At 44.2% G+C, this 21,075-nt stretch overlaps 1 protein-coding gene across 1 annotated transcript in view; it reads left to right on the top strand.

The window, feature by feature from the left end:
• obscna (obscurin, cytoskeletal calmodulin and titin-interacting RhoGEF a) overlaps positions 1–20,461 on the top strand; it is a gene marked incomplete at its 5' end in the record, with an annotated part of 182,792 nt that extends 162,331 nt beyond the window's left edge. The window contains 8 exons of the mRNA XM_084311315.1: positions 715–855; positions 1,165–1,332; positions 2,811–2,916; positions 3,638–3,877; positions 16,099–16,322; positions 16,992–17,088; positions 17,172–17,321; positions 20,019–20,461. Coding sequence (XP_084167441.1) covers positions 715–855; positions 1,165–1,332; positions 2,811–2,916; positions 3,638–3,877; positions 16,099–16,322; positions 16,992–17,088; positions 17,172–17,321; positions 20,019–20,199 — 1,307 coding nt within the window. The 3' untranslated portion in view covers positions 20,200–20,461. The remainder of the gene's footprint in view (positions 1–714; positions 856–1,164; positions 1,333–2,810; positions 2,917–3,637; positions 3,878–16,098; positions 16,323–16,991; positions 17,089–17,171; positions 17,322–20,018) is intronic.
• Positions 20,462–21,075: the final 614 nt, after the last annotated feature.

Below are 21,075 nucleotides of genomic sequence, written 5' to 3'. Positions count from 1 at the left end.
CTTTCTGTTACTGTACCACTCTAAACACACACCTTTCTGTTACCTCTCTAAACACACACCTTTCTGTTACTGTTACCTCTTTAAACACACACCTTTCTGTTACTGTACCTCTCTAAACACAACCCTTTCTGTTACTGTTACCTCTTTAAACACACACCTTTCTGTTACTGTTACCTCTTTAAACACACACCTTTCTGTTACTGTTACCTCTTTAAACACACACCTTTCTGTTACTGTACCTCTCTAAACACACACCTTTCTGTTACTGTACCACTCTAAACACAACCCTTTCTGTTACTGTACCACTCTAAACACACACCTTTCTGTTACTGTACCACTCTAAACACAACCCTTTCTGTTACTGTACCACTCTAAACACACACCTTTCTGTTACTGTACCACTCTAAACACAACCCTTTCTGTTACTGTACCACTCTAAACACAACCCTTTCTGTTACTGTACCACTCTAAACACACACCTTTCTGTTACCACTCTAAACACACACCTTTCTGTTACTGTACCTCTCTAAACACACACCTTTCTGTTACTGTACCACTCTAAACACACACCTTTCTGTTACCACTCTAAACACACACCTTACTGTTACTGTACCTCTCTAAACACACACCTTTCTGTTACCACTCTAAACAGACAACTATGTTGATTTTATTGTTATTTCCAACCCGGTTGTGTCTTTGTGTTGCCGTCACCAGAAAGGCCTGTCCGCCCCAACAGGGCCGATGTTCTCCAGTTGGAAGGAGGTGGAGTTCTGCTGGTGTGGAAGCCCGTCCAGTGCAGTGACCCGGTTGTTTACTGTGTGCACTACTGCACAGAAGGTACAGCAGCAGAGAGATGTAGTGACACAGACATCAAATCAACTCAAAGAAACGTTGTCTTGTCCTGAGCTAGACCTAAAACAGACTAGTTACTGTATGTATCAAATTTACATTAACAATTGTGTCAGAACCTTTACACTTTTTAGCCATACTTGAACTGCAATGCAAGATGGAGAGTACAGAGAGGACGTGTCTGGTAACCTTGTATGTTAATACAGAGAGGACGTGTCTGGTAACCTTGTATGTTAATACAGAGAGGACATGTCCGGTAACCTTGTATGTTAGTACAGAAAGGTTGTATCTCTGTTAACCCTATACGCTCCTCAGGTGGGGAATGGAGAGTCCTGTCGGAGGAGGTGACGGACAGCTGCTATGTGGTGAAGGACCTCCCTCGAGGCGCGGCCTATGTGTTCAGAGTCGGCTGCGTCACCAAGACGGGAGCAGGACCCTTCAGTGACCCCTCGCCGCCTGTCGTCATGGCGACTCATCCCGAAGGCAAGGACACTCAACATGTTTTGGTTTGGTCGTTGTTTGCTAGGTGATTGTTATCGTGTGTGAGTGGTTGAAGTTCGCCGTTGTGCCGTTTGTTGCAGGGTTCGCACAAGGTCCCTGAAGTGCTTAACCCTTTCGACGCCACGGACTTGAGCATCGTTTGTTCCTACCATGCCAGCGCTCTAAGAGATAGGAATAAGTGGCGGTGTTTGCAGGGCTATATTACATTCTATATTATAGCTATGGATACAATACTATGGCCCATTTGACATCAACTATCTATTGTTCAATATGTGAAAAAGAATTAAAAATGTCATCCATACGTTTGCGTGTTATACCGTGGTGAATATAAGTATAGTTTTAGAGTGATCCTGTCTAATCCCAGAAAACAACGATATGCTGCAATACGTGAATTTCACTAAAAGCGTTGGCGTTTCTCGCCTAGACACGCTACTATTTCCAAATCAAATGTATATAATAGGTATTGTGTTTTTTGATGCTTTGATCGTCACCAACGGCATACGTTGTGGAGTAACGTTACACACACACGTTGCGATCGAGGTGAAATCATGGTTGGATCAAAGCAGGATTGATGTCATATAGTCCTTACCTTCACTAGGAGGTACCCCAAAAAGAATATTCCAATTGTCTGATCGCGAGTACCAGTATTGGTGTCCATCGTGTCGCCAACATAATCCACCACAACAGATGCATCGGGGGCATTTGACGCTTCTCAATGCGATCGGGATAACCGCTCGACTCGCCTGACAAAAAAAACTGTGCCCGGAGACATTTGACCGTAACAGAGGCCAAGATATAAGATTTCAAAGGGTGCTCGATACTGCCACCTGGTAGTATGCGGCCGGTATTGCACTTTGGCGATCTCAGGATGATTCCCCATGTTAACCCCGATGTCCGTGTGCCTGTAATTAATAGAAATATCGAATAAAAGAAATAACGATGAAAAACTGACTATACTCGGGTCTGGCGCTGAACGGTTGGCGAGATAACCCAACTATCCTCAGGTCTGGCGCTGATTGAGTTAAAGTGCTTGATTTTTTACAAAAAAAAATCAAGGCCTGGAATTCCTTGAAAACAGCCACTTCTTTTAACAAGGTGCTTAAAAAGTCCTTGACATTCAAATCAACCATTCGCATTTAATGTTTTGTTCATCCATGATCAAATTGTTCTGAATCAAGACATCTTTTTTTTTCTGTTTTAATCAAATCTGACGAGTCGCTGTCTTGCGCGCTCCAAATGCTTTTCCTCATTTCTTCGCTTGTGATGCTCTAGCTGGCAAGCAGGCCAAGAAGATGCTTAAAAAAAACAGCATTTACAAGTGAATTGTATCCTTCGAGTGACGTCCTTGAACATTTTAAATAGTGCTTGGGAAAAGTCCTTGAATTTAATTTTGCAATGTCTGTTGGAACCCTGTTGTTGGATCTGTGACCTAGACGTAACAAATCTACCGTGTCCTACAGAGACTCAGACTCCTCTCATCCAGACCGAGTTCCCAGGGACAGACGCTGGCGGATCAGGATGGCAGCCGACACACAAGACCTACAGCTTCCTCTCAGAGATCAATAGGTACAATTCCCTTCACTGTTGTCTTAAGAAAATACCAAGGTCTTAGAAATCCCAGTCTACAGTTTGAAACAGTTTTGTGGTATCCGGTAGTGTCTGGATCCCATTGCCTAGAAGGACCTTGGCCAATGGCCATGACAGGTAAGGTCACTAATTAATTGTCAACCCCTTTAATAGTTTAGTTTATTTAGGATCCTCATTAGTTGTTACCACAGTAACTTCTACTCTTCCTGGGGTCCTCTCAACATAACATAACACATTCAAACATAAAATCATTGTACAATCAGAATAAAACAATACTTTCATGCACATTGTACAAGCAACAACACCAAAACAAAGAATAATAATGACAGTAAAGATAGTCGACAGTGGCTCAGGAGGTAAAGCAGTCGTCTGGCAATCTGGAGGTTCCCGGTTCGATTCCCGCTCCTCCCTGGCAGCGTGTCGATGTGTCCTTGAGCAAGACACTTAACCCCGAATTGCTCCCGATGAGCAGGTTGGCACCCTGCATGGTTGCCTCCGCCGTTGGTGTGTGAGTTAATGGGTAAAATGTGAGTAACAAATTGTAAAGCGCTTTGGATAAAAGCACTATATAAAAAAGCAGCCATTTACCATTTATAGTCATTTGTCTGTCTACACATGAATGAAGCTCCACAGAAGCTGACCTCCTTCTCTCTCCTCTCCTCTCCTCTCCTCTCCTCTCCTCTCCTCTCCTCTCCCCCAGGGGGCGCTTTAGCGTATTAACCCAGTGCGTGGACGAGCAGAGCAAGGAAGTGTTTGCCGCTAAGATCACTCCCTACAAGCCGGAGCAGAGACAGCTGGTGCTCAGGGAGTACCAGCTGCTGAAGAGGCTCCGCCACCCCCACCTGGTGCAGCTGCACACGGCCTACCTCACCCCCAGCTGCCTGGTGCTGGTGGAGGACCTGTGCCCCGGGCAGGAGCTGCTCTACAACCTGGCTGAGAGGTAACCTCAGAGTGAGAGACAGCAGAGACACTGAGGCTGTTTCCCCGAAGCCTGTTTTTGGGATTCGAACTTCGTCAGGGTTTTTCGAATGAACGGTCGAACCTTCGTTTTTAATTAAAAACATTTTTTTTATAAATATCCTCAAACTAAATCCTCAATTTGAATAAAGTGATTAATCTGATTAAAAGAGTCTTTTTGCTAATAACATTGAATCGAACAGCGTTTCGGCACTACAGAAGTTAGAGCTAAAACTCAAAATGCACATTGTCGGTATTCATGGCGGGGGACGTCGTTTCTGATTATTGATTACCAATAACGGCATTAGCCTCAGTGGCCACATTCGCTGATCGCCTGGTTGGCTATGATAACAAGGCCTGATCAGCATGTAATTTACGTGAAAAAGATCTTACCAATACAAGGGGGGGACAAATATTTAATAAAGATAATGTTGATAGCGGCCAGAAAAGCAATAACGAGACTGTGGTACAAGGAAGACCCACCGACAATAGCTAAATGGGTAGGAATAGTGGAAGAAATACAGGATATGGAAAGGATAACACACATGCTGAGGTTACAGGAAGAGAAATTTGGGGAAAGATGGGGAAAGTGGGAGGATTATAAAAGGAACGAGAACGACATCACAGAGGAAGAACCAAATGCAACACAAGAGGGCGAAGGGTAAAGGAGGAAAGATGATCAAGGAGGGTCTATGAACCCATGTCACACACCTGTGCTTTAGTTAGTATTTTCTATTATGTTTTTGGGATATTACAATTGCTGAATGCTTTTATACCTTATTATTTATGTCTGTTTAACGGTGTGATATTAAATATTCAGGGATGATGTGGTTTGTGTATGGGTGAACCAAAAGGCAAAGTGAACGTTAATAAACAAGAGAAAAAAAAAGAAAGGACGAAGGATAAGGGAAGAAAGAAGCTCAAGGAGGGTCTCTGGACCCAGATCACACATACAAACCTTAGTCAGCATTTATCATCTTTGAGTAGGAATTACCTGTTTATGCCTGTTTAAGGGAGATACACAATCAGCCTTTGTATCAAATACCTAGAAAACAACAGTAGGGGAACCAGACAACTAACCATGTGATACCCATGTAAATATTTATGTGCACTGTTTTTTCTTTTTGTTTTTATTGTGATGCTAGTTTCTTTATTTTTTATTATTTATTTTTTGTAAGTGCTGTCTGTAACTGAGGGGTACAATTCCCTGACTGTATTGATAAGTATGGTATCATTAAACCACTACCGCTGTATGTACTTTAACTACTGGCCACACAGTACATGATATAGATATGATGAACACTTTCCCACCATGAAACCAAGTCCACACAAATGTATAAATCGAATATTTAATATATAGCAAAGGGTATATACAACGTTCACTTAATGACATTTATGATTTGAATGCACTTGTAAGGCAAATGAGTATTCGTAGGCAAATCAACATTGAATGTCCAATCTCTGGTTACGCAGGAAGCAAGTATACAACCTGGTTCTTTAGGGAACTATAGCGATGGTATTTAAATGATTATAGCTGGATACACTAAAGGGGGTCCCGCTGGTTGTAAGTCAGTAGGGGGGGGGGGGGGTTAGGAGAGCCGCCGGCGATATCCCATCTGGCCAACGATTTCTTGGGAGAATTCAGAGTGCTGAACACGGTGCCCACAGAACCTTGGTCCACAGATGAATACAGCTGGGCCCTCTTGTAGACGGTAGCTGCCGGTCCACAACAAAGAGACGTGAGGCGACCTCACTCGGGGTAGAGCGCCGTCTCACCTGGACTCCTCTCGGGGGTAGTTCCAACACTTACCAGTGTTGGCTGTTATCCATGGCATAAATCAAAGCACCCAAAGCAAGTAGATAATCCAAGCCGTGTAGGGCTCGCCGTCGTCCGGGTAAGGTAATCCAATGTGCAGGTCCACTCGTCCTGGCCCAGAACTCCTCGGATGAAAGCACCACACGTGGTCTGCCCAGCCTGGTTAAGACTCTAGATAACGCGAGGAAACGATGGGGGTACTGCTCACTTTATAACTCTAACCGAACGATGCACCATACATAATAGACTATTATTAACTTAATAGAAATACGTCCCACTCGACGGTATAGTGCCAAACTATGACAATTCAACTATTAATCCACACGATGTCTCAATGCCATTCTGAGGCCAAGTTGACCATACTGCACCACACGTGTATCGTGGGTGAGGCTTAACGTGTTGCCACTAGGTTGGAGGGTAAAGAACTAAGGGCTAAGGGACTAAAAGAAAGTTCTACTTTACTTGCGCCATATATATATGCGCTGTGAACAAATAGTACCATTCGTATTTCGCCAGACGTATTCCTACGCGGAACCGGGGCTAGTAACGACATGTTCGTCGGCACGATTGAACTTGAACCAAGGGGCTTGGCTGCTGGCGCCAAGTTCTTGTCCAATGAGAGAATGAAACTATTATGGGCTGTTAGTAGACTAAAGGGATATTCAGTGTATATGTACAAGGAATATACAAGGGATATCAAACGATATACAAATACTATTAAATATATATCCATAAATAAATATATATATTCGGTTTAATCTGATCCTTCACAACAGCCGCCCCCTAATTAGTCCCACCTAATTAGCTAAGCAGAGACAGATTAACCGCACTGTCTACCACTCAAGGTCCGCTGTAAGGGTCAGTCAACTCACAAAGTCGTGGGGTCATGGTCGTCATCGATAGTGTCTGGGAGTCTGGGCAGTTCTATTAGCCTCGCCACGGGTCGTGTGTAAGTTCGCCCTTGGACGAGCACCTCAGCTGCTCGGACCTTGCCATCGACACCGGTGATCACTTTGCTTACGCGGCCAGCCGGCCACATAGCTCTGGGTAGTGACTGGTCGATAATCATGACGACTGTTCCTTCTGTCAAATTGTCTCTCTCTTTTACCCACTTCTGGCGGGTCTGTAGAGACGGTAGGTAGTGGAGTAGAAAGCTGTTCCAAAACTTGTCAGCTAGTACTTGACTGTACCTCCACATTCTTCGGCCGTTCGCTTCTTCAGGCCTGTACATTGTCTGGGGTAGCGCGGGGTCCAGCCGCCCCATCAAGAGTGTGTTGGGGGTGACTGTGCTCAGTCCACAGAACATAGGTTTCTTGTTCTCAGCCTCCTCTTTACTCGCTTCCCGTGGGGTGGGCGTAGGCCACTCTTCTTCCGGGAGCTTGAGGAACTCTGGTCCGTCACTGTAGATGTTGCGACGGGTGAGGTCATCTAGGGACATTCCCCGGGTGATGACGTCAGCTGGGTTGTGTTTGGTGTCCACATACCGCCAGCTCGCTGTTTCTGTTAACTCTTGAATCTCGGTGACTCTGACTCCCACGAAGACTTTGTATCTGCATGAATCAGACTTGATCCATGTGAGTACTGTCGTGGAATCTGACCACAAGATTGTTCTGTGCACCGGAATGGTGAGTTCACGTTGGATTAACGTGGCTAGATGCGCTCCTGCTAGGGCTGCACAGAGCTCTAGACGCGGGATAGATTGTTGCTTTCGTGGGGCTATTCTTGAGCGAGCCAGGATGAAAGCAGTGTGTATCTCTCCTCCCTTCTCTTGGGCACGCAAGTAGGCCACCGATCCATAGGCTACTTCGGAGGCGTCACTGAAGACGTGTAGATCCATCTTGCATGTCTCTGGCCTCACTGTGGGTGGGAAGTAGCTGCGGCGTATATTGACGCCTGGGAGTGAGCGGAGTTCCGTCTCCCACTCTCTCCATGTGGAGGCAAGGGTTGCGGGTATTGGGTCGTCCCAGCCCTGGTCCTTGTCCCATAGTGCTCGTACAATCATCTTTGCCCTGGTGGTGTAAGGTAGAATACATCCCAACGGGTCATATTGTCTGGCGAGTGTTCTGTACACACTCCGTCTGGTGGTCGGTATCGCCGTCGACCTTCCCTGCTCCGTGGTCAGGGGTTTGTGTCTATAGTGGAGCGAGTCTGTTTTGAAGCGCCAGACTAATCCTAGTGTCATTTCTTGGGCTTCTCCTGGGATGGTCGCCATCCAGGTCTCGCTGCTGGCAGCCTTGTCCGCGGGGGAGAGGCTGCGCAATACGTGCGGGTCGCTGCTGGCCCACTGCCTGAGATCAAAGCCGCCTTTGATCAGGGAGGCGCGTAGCTTGAGTAGGAGAACCTCGGCTTCTTCTTGAGTCGAAACGCTTTGTAAACAGTTGTCCACGTAGAAACTGTTCTTCACACTGTGTCGGACCTCGTCAATGTCAATCTTTGTCACGTGTCCCGCTGTGATTAGCTTCTCAATCTCAGCGCGGTACACACTCTCTTGAGCGGGGTCTTTGGCTAGGCGCCGCTCTGTGTTCAATAGATACCGCTCCGTAGCGTCTTTCTTTGCGTGAAAGGTGGGCATTCCCTCTCGCCTCAGGAGTGGAGTTGCGTATCTCATCACTCCGCTGGCTGTGACTCTCTTTGTCCCCTGCTCGAGGAGGTTTATGGCGTAAATGTCTTCTTTAGAACGAATGTCTTTCTTTTCGTTCTTAAAGGGCATTGTCTCTAGTGTCCATAGCCTCTCGACATGCTGCAGGAGAGTGGTGTCTTCTTCTGTCACTCTGAAGTGGAGGCAGCTAGTGGCTGCTGTTCGGTTGAGAGATTTAGCGAGGGGGCCTTGTAGTGTCCATCCTAGGCGGGTCTCGACTGCTGCAGGACAGCCTCTGGGTCCTGTATGGACCCGGTCTATCGGGACTATGAGGTCTGCATGGTCGGAGCCTATCAGCAGGGTCGGGGTGGCGCCGTCTATGAGCGGGATAGGTAGTTGACGCAGGTGCACATATTTATCCATCAGTTTGGCGATGGGGTAGGTGTACTGTGATAGTCCTATTTCTTGGCTGGTGAAAGCATTTGTAATCCTATACCGTCGCTCTGGCTGCCCGCTTGCTGCGATAGTGAAGGAGACATTCTCGCCTTTTATCGTCTTTAAATCTCTTCTTATTGTCCGAATCGTCATTTGGTTCTCGCTCCCCCGCAGTCCCAGCTGGGCCGCGGCGGACGCGAGCAGAAGGGTCTTCTCTGACCCGTCATCAAGGACGGCGTAAGTGTCCATGACTTTATCTTGGTAGCTCAATGTTACACGGACTACCTTTAAGAGCACTTGGGCGCCGCTGCTGCTGGCGGGGTCAATGTACATGACACTTGTCTTGGTGCTGCTCGATGGTGCAGGTGCAGGCTTTCTTCTGTTACTGTCGTGTAGGACATCTAGGTGGGCTCCGTCACACCGACTGCACCTCTTCTTTAGGCGGCACTCGGCTGCCATGTGACTGCGCGCACATCGGTAACAGCGCCTGTTGGACTTTATCCATTGACTCACTTCTTCTGCATTCATCTTGGTGAACAGGTCACATTGTGACAGCCAGTGTTCCTTCTCGCAGTACGGGCACACCATCTTCCACTTCTCTTTCCTCGAGGGGGTACTGTGGTTCTTACTGCTCGGTACTGATTCTGATTGGTGCATGACAGTCACCGATCTTCTTCCATCGTTTATTCTCCTGGGTCCCTCTCTGGAGCTTGGTGTGCTCCGCACGAACGTATCCAGTCGTAAGCTGCTGACTTCTCTCGCCAGGAAGTCGGCTAGATCGAGGAGGGATGGTTCGGGACCGTTAGGATCACGGTGGTCTCTCTGCCGCCTAAAGCGCTCTTGTCTGGCTGGTGGCAGCTTCTCTAAAATCCTCTCGACGTTAGAGTTGGCGTATAGCTCGTGCATACCCTTTTCTCGTTGCGCTCCCAGCATCCCTACCAGGGACTGCACTTTTATAGACAGGTCGTCTAATGAGCGATTGTCTGTTGCTGGGGGTAGGCGGTCAATATGCCTTATCTCTTGGATTACGTAATCCCATATACGTCCATATCTCTGGTCCAGCGCTGCTAGAGCCGCGGTGTATGGGGTCGTAGAGGTGGCATAGGCTAGCGCTATATTGTGCGCTCGGGGTACTTTCAGGTGCTTCAGTAATATTGCATACTTGTGGCGTTCATCAGCGACATCCACCATCATTGTCTCTAAGCACATCCGGAGCTCCGTGTACTGTGCTCGATTCTCATAGGTGAAGTCTGGAAACGTCGGTGTACCAATGTATGACGCCGTGGATGGCTGATACATCGGCGAGCGTTGGGGGAGAGGCCTCCTAGGCGAGTCTCCTCTTGCGCCTCTCTGTGGGCTGGTACCGGCAGGGTACCATGGCCCGCTGGTCCAGGTGCTATTCCTCGGGGCTGGTCGTGCGTCATGCTCACCCCGTGAATAGAGTCGGGGGTCTGTAGCGCAGCGCCGCGGGGGTATAGCCTGGGCTGTACTGGACCTCCTGGTCCGGTGGAGTACTGTGCTGTCGTCGGGCTTGGTTCTCCTCCTCTCCCTCTTCTTCTTCTATCAGGTCCTCTAGATCCTGTAGTCGTTTATTTAGCTTCTCCGCAGTGTATGCCGCTCCTTCCTTGTAGCTGGGTCTCGCTTGGACCGGTCGGGGAAGGGGGTCTGCGGGGGGTATAGGCTTGGTCTGTTGGTCAAGTTCAGGGTCGCTTGCTCGGTTAGGAGACGCTGCCCTTGACTGTTGTCTCGACGAGTTCCTTGAACCCCTGGCGGAGGGAGAGGGTGTTGCCTTGGTGATCAGCTGCTCCATTAGCTGCGCTTGTAGTCTGTCGCGCTCGGCTTCGCGCTTGATGAAAGCGATGTTGCGCTCTGCTTCGCGCTGGATGAGAGCGATGTTGCGCTCTGCTTCTCTTTGGGCACCGTCAGCGGCGCGCTGGGTGTCTGCTCGGTCTCTTGCCATATTCTCTTCCGTCTGAAGGCGTCTCATCTCCAGGCGTATGCGCTCTTCTTCGCTCCGTTGCTGCGTCTGGAGTCGATCGCGTTCACCCTGAAGTCGATCGCGTTCACCCTGGAGTCGATCGCGTTCGGTAGAGGCTGTCAGGCTGACGAGGAACGCCTGTGATAGCATCCTCTCCGCTTCGCTGGGGGAAGACGGTTGTGGAGGTGAGCCGCTCCTGGCTGTACTCGTTGGGGAGTCCTGGAGCTCTATCTCCTCGGCGCTCTCCTCATCTTGTTCCGTGCAGAGTTCTCTCTCTGTAGGGTTGTCTTCCTCCCGGGGCTGGTCGGGGACTACTTCTTCGGTATTGGCGGGGGGTAAAGGCATGTCAGCTCCCTCCTGGTCCCCACCGTGAGCTTGGTCAGTTACATTAGAACCCATTAGGGCCTCTGTGGTCGGGGTAACCTGGTCGTTAAGGTCAGACATAATTTTACTTTCTACTTTTACCGCGTTTACCGTTTGTCGAAGGCTAGGTAGTTGACTGACAGCGTAATCCTCTAAGTACGGAGGTGGCTGTCGTCTGTGCCGCGGGCGTTCTACGTTAGGAGGACCGTTTCGTGGAGTGTTCATCATAGGCCATTTCAATATTATTAACACTATATTAATATTACACTAGTTACCCTCCGGCTCGAAGGACCAATTGTAACTGAGGGGTACAATTCCCTGACTGTATTGATAAGTATGGTATCATTAAACCACTACCGCTTTATGTACTTTAACTACTGGCCACACAGTACATGATATAGATATGATGAACACTTTCCCACCATGAAACCAAGTCCACACAAATGTATAAATCGAATATTTAATATATAGCAAAGGGTATATACAACGTTCACTTAATGACATTTATGATTTGAATGCACTTGTAAGGCAAATGAGTATTCGTAGGCAAATCAACATTGAATGTCCAATCTCTGGTTACGCAGGAAGCAAGTATACAACCTGGTTCTTTAGGGAACTATAGCGATGGTACTTAAATGATTATAGCTGGATACACTAAAGGGGGTCCCGCTGGTTGTAAGTCAGTAGGGGGGGGGGGGGTTAGGAGAGCCGCCGGCGATATCCCATCTGGCCAACGATTTCTTGGGAGAATTCAGAGTGCTGAACACGGTGCCCACAGAACCTTGGTCCACAGATGAATACAGCTGGGCCCTCTTGTAGACGGTAGCTGCCGGTCCACAACGAAGAGACGTGAGGCGACCTCACTCGGGGTAGAGCGCCGTCTCACCTGGACTCCTCTCGGGGGTAGTTCCAACACTTACCAGTGTTGGCTGTTATCCATGGCATAAATCAAAGCACCCAAAGCAAGTAGATAATCCAAGCCGTGTAGGGCTCGCCGTCGTCCGGGTAAGGTAATCCAATGTGCAGGTCCACTCGTCCTGGCCCAGAACTCCTCGGATGAAAGCACCACACGTGGTCTGCCCAGCCTGGTTAAGACTCTAGATAACGCGAGGAAACGATGGGGGTACTGCTCACTTTATAACTCTAACCGAACGATGCACCATACATAATAGACTATTATTAACTTAATAGAAATACGTCCCACTCGACGGTATAGTGCCAAACTATGACAATTCAACTATTAATCCACACGATGTCTCAATGCCATTCTGAGGCCAAGTTGACCATACTGCACCACACGTGTATCGTGGGTGAGGCTTAACGTCTTGCCACTAGGTTGGAGGGTAAAGAACTAAGGGCTAAGGGACTAAAAGAAAGTTCTACTTTACTTGCGCCATATATATATGCGCTGTGAACAAATAGTACCATTCGTATTTCGGCAGACGTATTCCTACGCGGAACCGGGGCTAGTAACGACATGTTCGTCGGCACGATTGAACTTGAACCAAGGGGCTTGGCTGCTGGCGCCAAGTTCTTGTCCAATGAGAGAATGAAACTATTATAGGCTGTTAGTAGACTAAAGGGATATTCAGTGTATATGTACAAGGAATATACAAGGGATATCAAACGATATACAAATACTATTAAATATATATCCATAAATAAATATATATATTCGGTTTAATCTGATCCTTCACAACACTGTCTGTCTAAAAACTGTTAATAAAAAATTTAAGTTTAAAAAAAAAAAAAAAAAAAAATCTTACCGTGGGCCGGTTGGATTTCCAAAAGGATTTCCCAGGTATCGATCGCCATCTGGTAGATCGATATGTCCATTGGCTGATGATATATTCCTTTACTGCATAGTGAATTCGGCGTCGCAAAAGGTATTCCAAGCTACAGGCTACACGTATAGATTCCAGCTAACAGTAAACTTAAAAAAAAATTAAAAAGCACCGTTCTGCCACAGGGAACACTGCATTATCGAGACAGCGCCCCTACGAGGATCTGGCCGGTAATATACTTTTCAGAATTCCAAGAGTGGGGTAAATCTGCAGTGCTGCTCGGTGACATTGAGTAGGTTATTAAAATGGAATAAAAGCCAAAACAACCTTGCCACGGACATGTAGCGGCACGGTGGTGTAGTGGTTAACACTGTCGCCTCACAGCAAGAAGGTCCAGGGTTCGATTCCCGCTTGGGGACCAGGTTTCCATGATGCCAGTTACCCAGGTGGGGTATCTCCCAGGCCTTTCTGTGTGGAGTTTGCATGTTCTCCCCGTGCTCGCAAGGGTTTCCCCCCGATAAGATAAACCCAATGGAAAAACATGCACAACAACAAGATTGCTAACGCTGTGGCGTCCTTGACGAAGACGGACAGGAGCACTTGGATTGGTCCCCTGGCGCGGCTCACGTTGACGCCTGTCTGCTCCCGGCTGCCCTTGGGGGGGAAGGACGACGGGATGGGTTAATCGCAGATACGAATTGCATGCATGCATCGCATGTGTGCCAATTGATGACCTCGGAGCAGGTCCAGAAATAAGAAATAAATAATAAGTCCGTGGTTGGCCCTCTACCGTTGGATTCGAAACACGGACATGTCCGTGGCCGGGCGGGAATGTGTTAATGAATATAACTCATCAGTTTTTTTTAATACTATAATATTAGTGTAGCCTAATCTTTATCTGCAACTGTGAAGAAAAATCCCATTGGTTTAAACAGAATTAATAGAAAAAAATATTTAAAAAAAATTATAATAATTTATAAAAAAATTAAAATTCGAATGTTGCTTAACTCTTTGGGCGCCATACCCGAGTAAACGCTGGGTTTGATCCTTTGATCTTTTCCTTTGATCCCCGTTCTATACGGCCAGCCGGAGCCCTCTAGGAGTCTAGGTGTCCCTGGCTCATATGTCTACGTTGGAATTGCAATAACGATCAAATCTCACCAGGTGGTGGCAGCAGGCACGTGCACACATAGAGCCCAAGGGGTGCTTGAGCACCTGCCTTTTTGAGCCTCACAAGAAAAGTGCCAATTTTTAAAAAAAATTACCGTTACGCATATAGACTGCCCTTCCAACTGAAAAATGTCAGGATAGAATCAAAATATTAGGTAAAGAGAGAGAGATATTCCATTGCAGTTTGCACGGCCTCCTCTCCGCGGACCTATATTTTATGCATAGCATGGGTGGTGATGATGATGATGATAGAAACCGCTGTGGCGCATACAGTTGAATGCTGGTATTACACTCACTGAGGGACACGAAGAAGTCAAGTCCGATGGGATTTGGGAATCTCAAATACAAATCGGGATTGGAATAAAAAATGCATTTATATTAAATAATACAGAATATACATGTAGGGTAAGCACTTATTCCCTCCCCCCTGAACATTTATGGAGATGTATGGGCCTTTTAAGTGAGTGATAAAAGTGTCTTTCATGGATAAGTGAGCTCCTGCACTGATTATTATAGTTTAATATTCAATATTTGATCACCAAAACCCCCCAAAAAGCATAAAAAGGGGGCCCCCGCCCGAAAAGGGCCCTTAAACTTAAAAATCAGGGTTGCGCGCTACGCTTGCTCGGTTTAAGCACACAAAGGTATAGTGCCCTTTTCAGCCTTTGAGCACCTGCCCCTCTAAAGTCCTGTGCACGTCCCTGGGTGGCAGTATCGCCTACCTTTTGAACTGGAATGGCTTGCCTTGGTGTGGATACACCTATTCTCTTTTTTTTTTTGCAGAGCGACACAGCGATCGCCTCCTCGAGATTTTTTTGCCTGAAGCCTATTTCCCATACACGAGTATAGACATATACACAGGTAATAACGATGGCGATGCGATCACTGGGAATTATTGTTTTTGGAATACCTTCTGGTATATATGTTGGTGGTAAGGTAAGGTTTTACCGAACCTGAAACATGTTTTTGTAACGATCACAGTGTCGTGTTTTACCGGACATAAAACATGCTCGACAAACACGATCGCAGTTTCTAGTTGTAACGACCCCCCCCCCCCCCCTTGATGATTTTGTGAAGGCACATATGTACATGGTATATACCTTTTATTTGGGAGTATTTGGGGTTTCAGGCGATCACCCAGAACGATTTGGGCTTATTGCATATAACGTGTCATATCTCACAATCTATGGAAAAAGACTGGATTATTTTGGAAATGGGCGATGTTTAGCGTGTAATAAACTACAAACTACAGTGTGTAGAAATTAACTGATTAGTCAGTAATGGACTATGAACAATGCCTGTCAAATGAGCCATACTATTGTCTCCATAGCTATAATACAGAACACACGATGGGTCTGCAAACATCGCTAAAATGGTCAATAAGGCTGGCGCCAGGCGGTACAGATGGGGAAAGTTAGTGGCCACCAAAGAGTTAAAGTGATTGATAAAAAAAAAATTAAATCGTGAAAACAGCCCTTTTTTTAACAAGGTGCTTAAAAGGTAATTGAAATTCAAATCAACCATTCGAATTTAAAGTTTTGTTCATCCATGATAAAAACAGTTCTAAATCAAGAAATATAATTTTTTTATCTAAAGTGTAACTAATTGTCGGAAATTGGTTTTAAGCCATAAATATTGGATCCGATTTTTTCCAATAAAAAAACAGCTTTTAAAATGAAAAATAGTGCTTGGAAAAGTACCTGAAAGTCCTTGCATTTCATTTTGCAATGTCTGTGGTTCCCCTGCATACTGTATACACCCACACACTCGCACACACACGTATGCACACACAAACACACACACACACACACACACACACACACACACACACACACACACACACACACACACACACACACACACACACACACACACACACATACACACACAAAAAGCGATATGCTGCCATGTTGGAAGAAAGCGAACTACACAAACATTCCGTGCAAGGCCTCTATTGACTTTCAATTCTAAATGTAAACAGGAACTGCAAGTCATTGGCTAATAATGATAGAACATTCGTTCACAGTTATTTCTATGTCAACCTGAACCTTCTCATAACAAAGGTCTTTCAAAATTCCAGAGATCTGTATGGTGAGTCGCACGTTGCAGAGTTGCTGGTTCAGATCCTGAGTGCCGTGGACTACCTGCACGGTTGCCGCGTCGTCCACCTGGACCTCAAGTCTGACAACATGCTGGTGAGCGACCGCAACCAGGTGAAGATCGTTGACCTCGGCTCCGCTCAGCCCTTCACCCCCGGCCAGCCTCTCCACATAGAACACATCCACGGGCTGTCTGACAACAAAGGTATGTGTACAAAAATATATATATATATATATTATATATATATTAAAAAAAAAGTATTATATAATAAAGAAATATATATATATATAAATATATTTTCTGTTGTTACTATTATTATAAAAAAAAATTATGATGTATTAATTATTATTATTTATATATATTTATCATTATTATTATTATTATTATTATTATTATTATTATTATTATTATTATTATTATTATTATTATTATTATTATTATTATTATTATTATTATTATTATTATTATTATTATTATTATTATTATTATTATTATTATTATTATTATTACTATTATTATTATTACTTTATATTATTACTTTATATTTATATTTCTAATGTACTAAAACCCATTTTTGGCTGTTATGGCCTTCAACAGAAAACACCAGCAAAGGTACACGTCACGGAGGATGGATTGATGGAAGGAACTAGCTCCACCTAACCTCACCACTACCTCACTCTCAGTCGTTTCCTTGTTACCATAGCTTAACGAGTCCATTTTTATTATATATATATTCTTTTTTTCTTTTTCTTTTTTACACATTTTAATCAGTTCTCCTGTGTAAGAAAACATTTTTGTCTGAGTGAATATAACATTTCTAACAGTAGAAAAAGTCTTTATGAAGAACGTCCTCTTGTCTGTCTGTTTTGTCAGTTTACATTGTCCTTCCCAAAGCTCCGGAAATCCTTGAAGGACAGGGAGTTGGACCCGAGACGGACATCTGGGCTGTCGGAGTTCTGGCTTTTATTATGTGAGCACGGCTCTGCGGAGTTGAAAGCAGTACATCTTTATTTATGATTGTTGGCAGAAAGTCATACTATATCTGTCTTCCAGGTTGAGTGCAGACAGCCCGTTCCACGCAGACCTCAGCTGGGAGCGAGACCGAAATATCAAGAAAGGAAAGATTCAGTTCGGACGCTGCTACCCCGGTCTGTCAGAGGGAGCCATCAACTTCATGAAGAGCAGCCTGAATAACAAAGCCTGGTGAGTCTCTCTACTGTACTTCCTTTCATTTCAAACCTTTATTTACACTCTAAAGGCAACTGAGGTTTCCCTCATTTACAGTCACGTTGAGTGTACATAAAGAGTTAAGCAAAAAAGGCATATAAAATCATAACAATAAGACAAATAAAGATAACAATCAATTAAAACATGTACAACTTGATTGACAAAGGTTGGAAATCAAGGTTTTAAACTCTGCAACAGAGGGGATAATTTAAAGCTTTAAGGACTGTTGGAGTTCATTCCATGAACTAGAATAGCTAAATGCAGATTTACCCTGTTCTGAGAAAACTCTGGGGACCTTAAGGACCAGTCCAGCCAGTCACTAGAACACAATTCCATTCCAATAATGATGTAGTATAAGGAGGTAGCTTACCAATAATAATGTAGTATAAGGAGGTAGCTTACCAATAATAATGTAGTATAAGGAGGTAGCTTACCAATAATGATGTAGTATAAGGAGGTAGCTTACCAATAATGATGTAGTATAAGGAGGTAACTTACCAATAATGATGTAGTATAAGGAGGTAGCTTACCAATAATAATGTAGTTTAAGGAGGTAGCTTACCAAAAATAATGTAGTTTAAGGAGGTAACTTACCAATAATGATGTAGTATAAGGAGGTAACTTACCAATAATGATGTAGTATAAGGAGGTAGCTTACCAATAATAATGTAGTTTAAGGAGGTAGCTTACCAAAAATGATGTAGTATAAGGAGGTAGCTTACCAATAATGATGTAGTATAAGGAGGTAGCTTACCAATAATGATGTAGTATAAGGAGGTAGCTTACCAATAATGATGTAGTATAAGGAGGTAACTTACCAATAATGATGTAGTATAAGGAGGTAGCTTACCAATAATGATGTAGTATAAGGAGGTAGCTTACCAATAATGATGTAGTATAAGGAGGTAGCTTACCAATAATAATGTAGTTTAAGGAGGTAGCTTACCAATAATGATGTAGTTTAAGGAGGTAGCTTACCAATAATAATGTAGTATAAGGAGGTAGCTTACCAATAATAATGTAGTTTAAGGAGGTAGCTTACCAATAATAATGTAGTATAAGGAGGTAGCTTACCAATAATGATGTAGTTTAAGGAGGTAGCTTACCAATAATAATGTAGTATAAGGAGGTAGCTTACCAATAATAATGTAGTATAAGGAGGTAGCTTACCAATAATGATGGAGTATAAGGAGGTAGCTTACCAATAATGATGTAGTATAAGGAGGTAGCTTACAAATAATTATGTAGTATAAGGAGGTAGCTTACCAATAATGATGTAGTATAAGGAGGTAGCTTACCAATAATAATGTAGTATAAGGAGGTAGCTTACAAATAATTATGTAGTATAAGGAGGTAGCTTACCAATAATGATGTAGTATAAGGAGGTAGCTTACCAATAATAATGTAGTATAAGGAGGTAGCTTACCAATAATAATGTAGTTCAAAGGAAAACTCCAACATTTTGGGAAATTAGCTTATTTGCCATCTACCCTGGAGTTAGACAAGAAGATACATACCTTTATTCTTCTCTGTGCATGCAGTAGGAGTAGGAAGACGTGCACCGTTAGCCTAGCTTAGCATCAGTCACTGGAAGTAGGTTCCTCCATTAGCCTAGTTCCCAACGTCTTCCTACTCCTACTGCATGCACAGAGAAGAAAAAGGTATGCATCTTCTTGTCTAACTCCAGGGTAGATGGCAAATAAGCTAATTTCCCAATATGTTGGAGTTTTCCTTTAAGGAGGTATCTTACCAATAATGATGTAGTTTAAGGAGGTAGCTTACCAATAATAATGTAGTATAAGGAGGTAGCTTACCAATAATAATGTAGTATAAGGAGGTAGCTTACCAATAATAATGTAGTTTAAGGAGGTAGCTTACCAATAATGATGTAGTATAAGGAGGTAGCTTACCAATAATAATGTAGTATAAGGAGGTAGCTTACCAATAATGATGTAGTATAAGGAGGTAGCTTACCAATAATAATGTAGTTTAAGGAGGTAGCTTACCAATAATAATGTAGTATAAGGAGGTAGCTTACCAATAATGATGTAGTATAAGGAGGTAGCTTACCAATAATAATGTAGTATAAGGAGGTAGCTTACCAATAATAATGTAGTATAAGGAGGTAGCTTACCAATAATAATGTAGTATAAGGAGGTAGCTTACCAATAATGATGTAGTATAAGGAGGTAGCTTACCAATAATGATGTAGTATAAGGAGGTAGCTTACCAATAATAATGTAGTATAAGGAGGTAGCTTACCAATAATAATGTAGTATAAGGAGGTAGCTTACCAATAATAATGTAGTATAAGGAGGTAGCTTACCAATAATAATGTAGTATAAGGAGGTAGCTTACCAATAATAATGTAGTATAAGGAGGTAGCTTACCAATAATAATGTAGTATAAGGAGGTAGCTTACCAATAATAATGTAGTATAAGGAGGTAGCTTACCAATAATGATGTAGTTTAAGGAGGTAGCTTACCAATAAAGTCCAGCGGCTGGCTCCGCGTGAATATTCCATCTCCTGATACTGTACGACTGATACTGTACGACTGATACTGTACGACTGATACTGTACGACTGATACTGTACGACTGATACTGTACGACTGATACTGTACGACTGATACTGTACGACTGATACTGTACGACTCCCATGTTGTCTGTCAGGGGGAGGCCGACGGCGGCCGAGTGCCTGAAGAACCCGTGGGTGCGCGGCCACCGGGCCCCCGCTAAACGCAGAGACTCCATGCTGTGTTTCTCGACGGACAAGCTCAAGGCCTACCTCAAGGAGAGGGAGGTCAAGAGGGACCAGGTGGCCACCAAGCTGCAAGGTCCCTTCTTCCAGTGAGGGCGGAAACAGTAGTAGGACTCGCTTTTAACCAACACAGTTCCACAAACCACAGTGTGTCACGTGTAGAATCAGAGCATCTCATTTCAGCCAACCTCCGCTTACAATAGTCAAATTGTCGTTCTCTGACTATCTGCATGACTATTTTAAGTTTCTATGATACCCTCAAAATAATCACTATAATTGTGATGCGTCTTAACAACTGCTCAAAGTGTACTTTATACATAAGGATGTATATGTCTGAGAGTGCTGCGGTTTGGCTTTGGGGGAAGTATGGTGACATATCAGGGAAAATGTTGAGTGAGATAATCTATGCAGTTTTGACCTATCTCAAGCCCCGCCCCGCTTCTTGATCCGCCATGGAAGCAACAGTTGTGATTGGATCAAGAAAAGAGGGCGGGGCTTGTGATAAAGTAAATGACTGTTGCGTGAGTCGTAACGTCTGATATTGTGATACAAGACTGTGTTTTCCTTTTCCTTATTTGCTACAGAGATGGATAGATGCACATCTTTAGACGTTTGCCATTTGTGACGTAACAAATAGAAAAGTATTCACAGCTTCAAGCTGTATCAGAGTTAAAAAGTGATCATTATTGCATTGAGTTTCACATGCTCTTTAAGAAATAAATTCCTGTAGGTTTTAAGAAATGTTTTACTGGATCATTGCTCCACCTGAAGGAATAATTAAAAAGCACAAGAGTGGTCAAGCATGGCTCCCATATGATTTATTCATCTATTCTCAGTTGCATACAAAACATGCAAATACACTTTCAATTTGTGCCACAAACACAGAAATACTGGCATCCAAAGTGCAATATTCCACAATACATGTATAGCTATGTGAGAATGAATTTGTATACAATCTCAGAGAATAAC

Source organism: Notolepis coatsorum, assembly GCF_963971535.1.
Source record: "Notolepis coatsorum genome assembly, chromosome: 3".
In the NCBI taxonomy this organism is placed as follows: Eukaryota; Metazoa; Chordata; class Actinopteri; order Aulopiformes; family Paralepididae; genus Notolepis; species Notolepis coatsorum.
This window is presented reverse-complemented; position numbering and strand designations above follow the sequence as displayed.